Source organism: Citrus clementina, unplaced genomic scaffold (genome assembly GCF_000493195.1).
Source record: "Citrus clementina cultivar Clemenules unplaced genomic scaffold, Citrus_clementina_v1.0 scaffold_5, whole genome shotgun sequence".
Classification (NCBI taxonomy): domain Eukaryota; kingdom Viridiplantae; phylum Streptophyta; class Magnoliopsida; order Sapindales; family Rutaceae; genus Citrus; species Citrus x clementina.
The window spans coordinates 29468958-29480026 of NW_006262201.1; the positions used below are offsets into that span (position 1 = coordinate 29468958).

The 11069-nt window shown below is 35.0% G+C and overlaps 2 protein-coding genes across 3 annotated transcripts; both read right to left on the reverse strand.

Annotated features, from left to right (window-relative positions):
- Positions 1-4: 4 nt before the first annotated feature.
- LOC18040774 (light-inducible protein CPRF2) lies at positions 5-4390 on the reverse strand. The gene is made up of 6 exons (XM_006432867.2): positions 3765-4390; positions 2955-3048; positions 2002-2212; positions 907-982; positions 696-821; positions 5-557 (listed from the first exon to the last, which is right to left on the reverse strand). Exons 1-6 carry the CDS (start codon positions 4260-4262, stop codon positions 156-158), a joined length of 1407 nt encoding a protein of 468 aa, XP_006432930.1. The 5' UTR covers positions 4263-4390; the 3' UTR covers positions 5-155.
- A 2013-nt stretch (positions 4391-6403) lies between these two features.
- Positions 6404-10553, reverse strand: LOC18040775 (V-type proton ATPase subunit F). Of its 2 annotated transcripts, XM_024183321.1 has the most exons (6): positions 10492-10553; positions 10214-10410; positions 9256-9338; positions 8143-8224; positions 7110-7192; positions 6404-6796 (listed from the first exon to the last, which is right to left on the reverse strand). In XM_024183321.1, exons 3-6 carry the CDS (start codon positions 9316-9318, stop codon positions 6632-6634), a joined length of 393 nt encoding a protein of 130 aa, XP_024039089.1. In that variant the 5' UTR covers positions 9319-9338; positions 10214-10410; positions 10492-10553; the 3' UTR covers positions 6404-6631. The 2 variants fall into 2 exon arrangements, with proteins under 2 accessions (XP_024039089.1, XP_024039088.1); XM_024183320.1 differs by lacking the exons at positions 10214-10410; positions 10492-10553 and adding an exon at positions 10142-10162.
- Positions 10554-11069: the final 516 nt, after the last annotated feature.

Here is an 11069-nt window from a genome sequence, read left to right on the forward strand (position 1 = left end):
TCAATTGAAGGTTAAACAGCAGCCTTAATCGAGATGCAGATTAAAGAATAGGATTTGTTACATACATTTCAGCCAAAAATAAGATTGCAATTGAATCATATTTCAAGCATTCCTCCAGTAAAGTCTTTTCCACGCTATGATCAAGCTGTTTGTCCTTACTGCTCTCCACTGGAATTTGGACCACAGGGACTTACGCCTCCACGAATCCGCTTTTGCAGATGCTCCAAGCTAGCCACTCTCTGCATGGAAACAGTTCTTCCTATCTTATTTCCTGATGCTGCTGCTGTTGCTCCAGCATTTGGTTGCACGTTTTCAACTGAGGAAATGTCTGAAAAAGCATTATTGACTCTCAGGTCATGACTGGACACAGGGTTATCAGAAGGAGGCTGAAAAAAGTGATGCTTTGGGTCATCTTGTAAGGGAACCGTAGCATCAGCTGATGTGTCAGAGTGACTTCCACCAAATGATGACATGCTCATTGAGGACATCTCCGGCGAGCCCTGAAGCAGAGGGTTCAATCCAGTAATTCTTTTGACAGTCTCCTCAGCCATCTTCACCTAGAAAAGTAACGAGGATATGGAATGAAATTCCAGTGGCAAGTGCCTCACATGAGCAATACGGGTGCGCTATATGTTCTTGATATATGCCTGTCAAAGAGGCACTCAATTCTAAGTTGATATTGATGAATGCATTACCTTTGCTCTCAATGTCTCAACGTCAGCTTTCAGAACTCTGTTGTCAACAGCTGCTTCATTGTACTTTTGGCTTATGTCTGTAAGGCGCTTTAGTAGAGAAGAATTTTCAACTCTTAACTGAGAAACCTAGAAACAACAATAAAAATAGGAATTCAATGAATTTTCTTTATGCAAAGGCACAGAAAAAGCTAAGGGTAGGGCACAAATTCACCTGAGTCTCAAGCTCGGTCATATGGGCCTGCTTCCTTCTTCTAGAGCGTCTAGCTGACTCCCTATTGGAAAGCATTCTGCAAAATACTAATGTGAATCAATGAAAGAATCCATGCATAAAACACATCATGCAAATTTATAACATGTTAAATCACATTCATTTGGCCATTGTAGACTTTGAAAATAAATCACTTTTCTTCGTATAAAATGAAAAAGATAATTGTTTAGATTTTTCTTTCTAGGTCCTGGGCTCCACTGACTGAAGACAACCCAGTGCTTTGTTAACAAGCTAAATACCACACTTTGTGAAATAGCAAAAGAGAGTTGGGGATAGGTGCCCATTAGATCAACAACAAAACATTCATCAAAATGCTAGGTCTATCTCATGTTAATAATAATAGTTTGCTTAAAAGTTTAAAGAATGCACTTTTGACCTCTCTATCATTCCAATTTCACACTGTCAATTATCAAGAAGACTTAAAGGCCACTTTGGGATGGCGATGATTGATGAAATAAGCCGATTCTGCTGTGCAGATAAAATAATCTGCTTACTGAAAAAGTAGCTTGATGCTTGGTAATCTTTCTTATTACGGTTGCTATAAGTTTGAAAAGCAGAGTATATGCATATGGTAAATTTTATTATGAAAGTGTTGTTATATTATATAATACCCAAAATAAAAGTAAGTTTAAATTGCATTTTATTTATATGTTAGGATTTATGGGAAAATAAGACATGATTGTCTTTTTATAAAATATTAAAGTTATAATAGGAACTTTAAAAAATTGTGGTGGCTTATTTAATAAGCTTATAAAAAGCAACTCCTACCTACTTTTAAAAGGCGGTGTCAGAATAGAAAAACTTAGGAAATAAGCAGCTTTTAAAAAATTTACCAAACACCATTTTGTCAAAACTTATGAAATAAGTTGCTTCCTAAACAAGGCCTTAAGTACTAAAGCATATGTTCTTCTGTAAGATATAGTGCCAATCATCAACAGCCAATAATAAATGAGCCATAAGTGATAGACAACAAAATTCCATCATCCAAGCAATAAAACAGGAGAATTAGCAAATCAGAACCACAGCGATCGAAATTACCTCCTTACACGTTTTGCATCAACAGGGTCCATATTCTCAGTTGTTGCAGTTTCTCCCTCTGCTTCATCATCTTCAGACAGGTCTCTTGATGACCCACTGGTTGCTGACCTCACTGGAACCAGAGGTTTCTTTAGTGTGGTTGATATGGAGGGAATTCCATGCAGTCCATTAACATCCTTATTTTGTGACCTGGACAAATCATGCACAGGTCCTACATGGGTAATAACAAAAATAGGAAGATATTATTCTACCAGGAAAATTACTTTTACTCATCATACCGCAATCATCTCTAAACATGCTCCTCATGATGACTACCCTACGAGAAGATGGTATACAATCTATGAAGAACAAACAAACACTGATCAAAGCAAAGTTAACATAATGTTGACGATACTTGCATATCTACCCATCTTTTCTATGGTTCTAGTTTTTCATTCCTTAAGCCATGACTCATCCTCAATCCACATCTAGCTGGTCCAAAGAAAAACGTTCCCTACATCAGGAAATGTTAACCAAAAGAGCAACCGACAAAGGGAATACCCCTGATAGAGCGCACTCACAGGTACATTGTCTCTCATTCCATTTATGTCCAGGACAAGTAAATGAGTCCATTTTTTAATATTTTTAATGGCCAACATATGCCATGAAATAGATAATATGACCTGCAGGAGCAAAAAGTTTACACATATACCACTTTTGTCTATATAAAGGTGACCTGTTTTTCATTTTCTCCAAGCATAATGGATCAAGAGTAAAGCATTCAATACTCGCCAAAGCAAAAGTATACCTATTTGGCTAATAAGACATGGTTTCATGAGATAAAAAATATTAGAGAACTTTCAATCAAATGAGAACCTTCAATTCATTTTTCGTTCTGGCTTTCCCAGTCTTTAAAGCATGTTATGTTTCACTTATTCCAGTCTAGTGATCAAACTTTTCTACCAGACACAAACCTTTAGGAGCTTGAGATCCCAATTGTGAAGTATTGGAAGATTGAGATCCACTATCAGCCCTATCAGCAGTATCTTGAGGCCTCGCACAAGATGCCTACAGGACACAAAGGGAACATATTTAGGCGGCCAATTTTTCCCTAATTGCAAGAAAATGCCTCTGCATTTTTTCCCACTAATTACTAAGCGAGAAAGGAAGCAAACTATAAAAGCACTGAATTCCCAAGTTCTCATATTCAATTTTCAAAAAGTTCAAAGAGTAAAGATCAAGGAAAACTTTATATTCGTCTCTGTGACACATTTCCTGGCAAATAAAATTATCTAATCTAATCTCAGTTTGCATGCTAACTAAATCCATAGAAATGAAAGAAACTAACAAAGTTCTCATCTTTTCGGAGCCGCTAACACAATCACCAGCCTTGCTAACCCATTTTTAGCTAAAATCAAGCTGAGCGTTTTTTACTTCCACAATCCAAAACATCATTAAATTTTAAAACGTTTACATATAAAAATCCATAAATTAACTTCCTTTTTTTTTCCGCCCAATTCTCTCCCAAATATATATCTCACAAACAAATCCAAAAAATATTTAGCATAATGAGTTGAATATTTAAAAACAAAAGCACATAACCAAAATCAATGAAAAGACAAATTTTCACACCTTTGCATCACTTTTTCCCTCACTTGTCCCAAACACAAACCCACAACCCAAGAAATCCACAAGACCCAAACTTTCCCATTTCCTGTCAACTTTCCTACCAGCCAAACAAAACCAGCATGTACGAACACAAAAAAAAAAAAAAAAAAACTCACCCGCGACAAAGCAACAGCGGCACAAGCAAGATTGAGCTTGCTCTTAAGAACAGCCTGGTAGTCCTCAAGGTTTTGAGTCCCATCAAACGACAACGCACTGGTAGCAGCCTTACTAACATTCCCACCACCACCAGCAGCCTTAACATTATCATTCTGATTATCAGTGTGGTTGTTATTGTTGTTGTTGTTGTTGTTGTTGCTGATGTGGGCACTTTTGATCTCAACGACACTGTCGTTTTTGCTGTCTCCGGAGGAAGTAGGTTGCTGAGCTTCTTGAAGGAAGCGCTGAAAGGCCCACTCCGATTCGCTCCGGTTCATTTTCGACGATGCGTCCGGTGGATTTGACCAGAATTGCTCCGAAATTTCACCCACTGAAAAGACCCTATCCATTTTTCTCCAAATTTTTGTTACTTTTGTTATCCTGGCCGTCTTGTTTTTCGGTTTTGATGTTTGTGGATGTGTTAAAAATAAAATAAATAAAATTCTAATTGGGGTCATAAAATTAATTTATCCATTTTATTTTATTTTATTTTATTTTATTTTTTTAATTTTTCACCTGTGTTTGGATGAAGTGATCTTCTGTTGAAATTAAATAAGAAGATTTTGGGGTCCCCATTAGGGTCTCGAGTCACGTCAAAATCTGATTAAACAGTTTCCAAATTATAGGCTGAGATATGGTCTCATCTCACCTCAATTTTTTAATACGTTTGTAAAGTAAATTCAATTTTAATAATTTTATCACAAAATTTTTAGTGAAATTTTATCTAATTAATTATTAAATTTGGGTTAAGTGGTCATTGATTATTGGTTTCATTATAATTAAGGAAAGATTGACTTCATCCACAAAATAAAGTTAATCAAATTGAATTTTTTTTAATTAATCAAATTGATCTGATTTTTTTGAAGTAAAATTAAATCAATGAATAATTATTGATTTTAATTGGATACGGACATCGAATCTACAAAAGATCAAATTAATTAAGGCAATTGATTGGTGTGGGCTTGATAGATCTACTTTTGACAGAAAATTTAAAAAAAAAATGCATCAGAGTAAAATCCATTTTTATTTTAGCATAATCACTACTATGATTGAGTGTAAAAATTCATTTACTTAAAAAATTTATTCTGTATAAATTAATATGATTTAAATTAATTAATTATATAAAATATAAAAACTAAAGATAAAACCTATGAACTAAGATTTATTAATTCAATTAATTAAATTATATCATATCATTTTATGAAAAGTGTTTTTAAAAAAGAGTTTGTTGCTTAAAGCACCTCTTTTCATGACAACTTTTATTTTAATACGTATGCAAGGTCAGAATGATGGTATGGTGACAAGGATTTTGATGTTTATCCATTAGGGAATTTTCTAATGGCGATTTTTATTGTGGGGACACGACTAGCATATTTATATATATATGAAGAGCGATCAAGATCCCAATAATTTTGAGGAAAAAATAACTATGTCTTCTAGATATTTGTTAGATAATAAAATAAGAAAATTAGTTGAATATTTAAAAAAAAAATGTTCGACTTGTTTAATCATCGGATATAGAGTTCAAATGTTCAATGGATTCAAGGAAAAATTACACGTACATTCGGACAAGTGTCACGAATAAAATACATTGAAAATGTTTGTAAATTGTGATTGGGCTAGACTCATTCAAGTATTTTTGGATAGGAAGAGACGACCTTTTCAAGATCTAGTGCATCCCAATTGGCTGGCTTCCGTGTGATGCGGCGTCTGATTCTCCATAGTGGATAAATATTGAATCTGGCCCACTAATTTTTTTTGGTGGGCCACAGTATCTTTTAACTTGGGCCCACGACTTTCTGCCTTTAAAGCAACATAAAGTTTTCCGTGTTTGTTAATGTGAGGCCAACGCCATGCCGCCATGGAAAGGCAATCTTGCTGTTGAACCAATTTGGTGTAGAATTTTTTTAATCTGAAAAGACATTTTGTGTGACCTGGACAAGGGAATGGTTGCAATTTGCAAATGACACACAATTTGGGTATTTCTTTTGCTTTTATCAGCAGCACTTTGCCGTAGAAGTGATTATATACTTTTTTGTAAGCACTGAAATTTCATCCTGTCGTGCTGCTATTGTTTAAGGCGACTTTTGTTAGTAATGAAGTTGCTGGACCTGTAAAGGCAGTTGATTTGCCACTAACTTGACAATTTCCACTTAAAAATTAAGCACTTAGAAGTTGGAAGATATGCTTGTGAGGATTTTCAACTTTTCTTTTGATGATTAAAAGTATATTTTAAACACCTTAGTGCTGCTTTCAGATTTGTTATAGAAGATACTACGGGGGAAAATAACAATAAACAAAAGCTGTTTAAAAATAATTAAAGCCAAGATCAAGGTAATAGCCCAATTAGTCAGGCATCACCAAACAATCAGCACTTTTTATGGTTTTGGTTTTTCATTGGTGACAGAAGTTTCTTGTAAACAATGACATCAGAAGCAATCTCCAAAGAATTCAAAGAGATCTATGATGATATCATCATCAAAGCCTAAGCCATATCTCATTTCTGTCCGGGTGCTGGGAATTTCGGGCATAGTAAGCATAGCTAGAGAGTCATTGACAAAACTAAATTAAACTAAATTAAGTATTGAGCAAATGACAATAATCACAGCAATCGGGTCATTTATTTCTTTCTTAATCATAACTAAAGTCTCAATCACAATGATAAATAACACATGGACGCTAAATGAAAATAAGGAAAATGATAAGTTAATACGAAGGAAGTTGAGCAAAGTGTAAAACCATGTGCACAAAAGCAATTCATTCGGAGCTGACAGTCTTTTATCAGTATCATGCTTACAATTTGATAAATGGAACATTGCGGGAATCATCAACGCCTTCCAGATGCAACGGACTCTGCAGAGAAGAGGTTTTTCACTCGTGAAAGAACTGAATCATGAGCAGGGTCATACGGATGGTCCTTAGAAGGAATCTCCAATATTGCTGGAATTGGCTTGTTGTAGCTGTCAACTAAGAACCTTATCATGTTCGCAACCTGCGAGTAATAGAAAAAGTTCAAGCTTGTATGTGGAGAATTTATCTTACTTGACAATAATATCAGAAGAAAGCATACCGCATCAGTTATAAATAAATTAATCACTCAGCACCTAGGCAATTTCCAAACTATCAGAGGGGTAATAGCCCAATTTTGCCAAGGCATTTTGAAACTATGCCATGATACAGTAAGATCATATATGATATACTTCATAACTTCATCACATTTGCTGCTTTATAACAAGTTGCGACTATTTAGTTCAAATCAACAAGAGGTGGTCATACACAGAAATCAAAAGTTACCAAGAACTTACGTATTGACTGATTAAAACAATGGCAATGTCTTCCTTTGTTGTAAACTCTTTGAATGCATCTTCAATTGCTTTCACCGTAGTTTCTGAGTAGAAATATGAAAACCATTAGCAAATAAAACCAGCATTAATGAACCAAAAGTTGCAACTATTCATGTGGAATCAGTGAAACATTAATAAGACACATTAATAGTTTCACACTTTCACTAACCAACAATTGCACAAAAACTTCAGTGCTTGAGAACAGACAATCACAAGAAGTCTTGCCTAGTTAACAAAAGCATAGTTTCCATTTAAAGTTTTGACAAAAGGTGATCCTCAGTAGGCATTCAATTAAAAGAGAGGAGAAGATTGAAAAAGCCTAGTAAGGTCTCAATTGTTCTCTGTGATTTCTAATAAAAACGCGACTCTTTTTGACCCATTGCCTGACTGAGAATTGAACAAGGTTTTGAAGGGTGTGATCAGGAGCTTTTAAATTAGTTTTCAGAATGTGATTACAGAAACAGTTTCAATAGACCTTGAAGGAACGAGTTTTCAAAACCCTTTCTTATCCAAAACTCTCCTCTTTTTCTTCTTTTATTTGGACTAGGCCAAAATTTCCAATTTAAAAAATGCATACATAAGAACATTTTTTTGGGTAGTACTATAAACTAAAACTTTAAAAGGCCCCAGCATAGTCTATGACAGGAATAACTGAGACATAATGCCTGTAACAGGATTTAATTTAAGGAAAAATTATTGAGATTATGGCCTTTAAATTCACAGTTCCATGTCAACCTGATTAAGAACCCTCAAGCATCCACCTCAACCTTCACGGGCATGAGCCTTTTATTTTATGGATCACTGCCTAAGTTGGTCATAAGTAATCAAAATCATTTTTCTACCGGGAAGACATTTACCATTTTTAAGTTTTAAAGAGGAAAATACTACACAAACAGAGAAATGTTGAAGTAACCCATTTAAACTCTGGACATATTTATTGGTTGTAACTAAAAAAGTATCTACATTCAAGAATCAAAGAGGCCAGATAGCATACTTGAATCAACAATAAGATAGTTTGTTTTTCTCCGCAAATCAACATTACCCACTCCAGCCAGCAAAAATCCAGTTACAGTATCCTACATAATAAATTCTCATCAGTATGGTCTTCACGAGATGATTTATGATGGAATAAACAAGTAAAGTGAGCATTATGCTTTGAGAGCAAATGCAAGGATCAAATAATGCAAAGACAATGATGCATATGGAATGATTAAAACATAAATCTTATTTTTATACCTTTTAGGCACCCCCAGAAAAAATCATGCAAATTATGTCAATTAGGATACCTCTCTTTGTTAAGGATGTTTGGGTCACAATATGGCACATAACCCACGGCCAGAAGTCACAAGAGCCTGACACACTGATTAACCTTTATTTCATCATGATGCTTGCTCAAGGAGACATATCAGCTCACATAAAGACTATTTTAAATTCAGTTAAGAAAGACAAGCCCAAATCGTTTTCCGCATTAATATAGAATTCAAATTCCATATTTGAACTCATAATAGAAATGTTTATCCTATACGCTCATTCATGTCTAAGAATTTAATGAACATGAGTAACAGCTAACAACCCAGGTCATCATTAGAATGAAACGGGGAAAAAAAAAATGAGGAGAATCACAGCACCAGCCTCATTTGTCTGTCCTTAAAATGACTGAAAAGTGAAGTTACACGATCTGATTAAGGCATAACCAGATGAGATCAAAAATTTGCTGGAGTCACGAACATTAGTAGCCCAACAAAGCAAAACCACACCAAACTACATGCAGTATGAATGTATTGTTGAGCTACATTAGATGAACACTTAGAAATAATGAAGTGCCAGCATCAGACATCACAAAGAGGCAGACACGTGACGATCCTCTGGGCAGCCTATTGATTATCTTATATCTATATGACTATATCTTTCAATTCCTATATGCGTGAAAGATGCATTTAAACACAATCGCTTGCAAATGAACAGTAACAACATGATGATATTGCTCCTCCCTTCTCAAATAGAATTGCAAGTCATACTCAAAACTATCATGGTTTGTTCCCTTTCATAACTAACAATACAAGTACAAATTTGTAAACTGATTGTAGAATGAAGTATTTTCAATTACCTCATCTGCAATCATGGCAATAAGGGCCGAACTCTTGGTAGGGATTTGAGCTCTGCCAGCCATTTAAATTTAAATTGATTGAACTGCCAAAGAAAAAGCAAAATCAGGAACAAACATACAATCTTATGAGTAGCTGAAAACCAATATGATCAAAATATTCCAATCCCCACCTCACTCTCAAATAATTAAAAAAAAAAAATAGCTAGAGATTTACACAAACAAATTAGAGATGGCATTGGGCCAGGGATCACGATCCCTAGACTCGATCCTAAGTTTTTAGTAATCCTTGAACCCATCCCTACCACCCAAATTGTGGTAATTGGGGTTGGATCGGGGATATCCGGATAATCCCTGATCTGTTCATTTTGGTTCAGTTTAGGTTCGAGTTTTGGATCAGTTTAGATTGAAAATTCGGGTCTAAATTTCGATTTTGGTTGCAATTCAGGTTACAACCTATCCCAAAATTCAATTCTATTTCAAAATGAATCAAATCCCAGCCAGGCAGCCACCTACAATTCCAAAAATCTCAAATACCAGCCCAGCTGAATGATGCAAAAATGAATACAAACTATCAAGCATCCTCAAAAAGTCTTTTTAAACGACATAAGGTAACAAAGAACAAAAGAATATAAATAAATAAATAAAGTGCAGTCAACTACCAAGGCACCAAGCTACTGAAGTTACATCTCCAAATGACAAACATGATTAACAACCCATCTCCATAAACCCATCTCTAAATGACAAACAAATATAATAGATGTAAAAATCCATCACCATCAACACTCAAGACAACAACAATTACAATGTTAAGAAACCAAATCAGCAACAATAACAGCCATTATATAAAAGAAGATTGAACAGTTTCAGTGCCCGTCACGCTACTTACCCAAGCCCAAAAGAAGATTGAATTACAAACAGCCATTCATTCACCATCTGGAATCGCATAAATATACCTTACCTTGTGTGGCTGACGACGGCGAACGACGCCGGAGGCTTCGATGGCAGAGACGACAACAGCTGGAACGAGGAAGCAAATCGAGAACGACTAGAAGTTGCAGAGTGGCACACTTGAACGGAAGTGACGGCAGCGGCAGCGTGGGCGTAGGTGTGTATGAGTGAATGTCACGTTCTCTTCTTTCACGATCGAGAAGATGTCTGGAAACAGAAGGGAAATGGGGAATTAGGGATCGCGTTCTGGGATTTTACCTTAACATAAATGGAGTGACAAAGGCTAACCTGATTGGATTTTTTAATTCGGTTCGGGTTCAATCCGAACCACAATAAAAATCAATATATATATATATATATAGAAATGTTTCAGTTATGAATTTTAAAGTGTGGAAAAAAATGAAAAATTTTTAAAATCGCATGGTTTTAAAGGCTTAAAATTGTAAGCCTTTAAAATTGTGTAGTTTTAAAGATTTTTTGAATTTTTCCGCACTTTAAAATCACTGACCAGAAAATTAATATATATATATTAGTTTTTTCAATTTGAACCCAATCAAGTTTTTAGAATAAAACTGAATCAAATTGAAAGTGAAATAAATTTTAAGCTCAGGTTGGTTCAATTTGACCCAATCCAAATGCTAGGAAACAAGGGAATCAATACAAGCAAAATGAACCTAAGTAGGATCAAGCTAACAATTAAAATAGTCCATAATATACAAACTCTTCATATAATCCATAATATGCAAAGCCTAGAAAAATTATCGACATGAACGAAAATTATAACTAGAAAAGTTTTAGGGTTGAATTATTTTTATATTTTCTAATCGACGTCGAAATGATTGAGTTGGAGGCAGAGTGGTCACTGG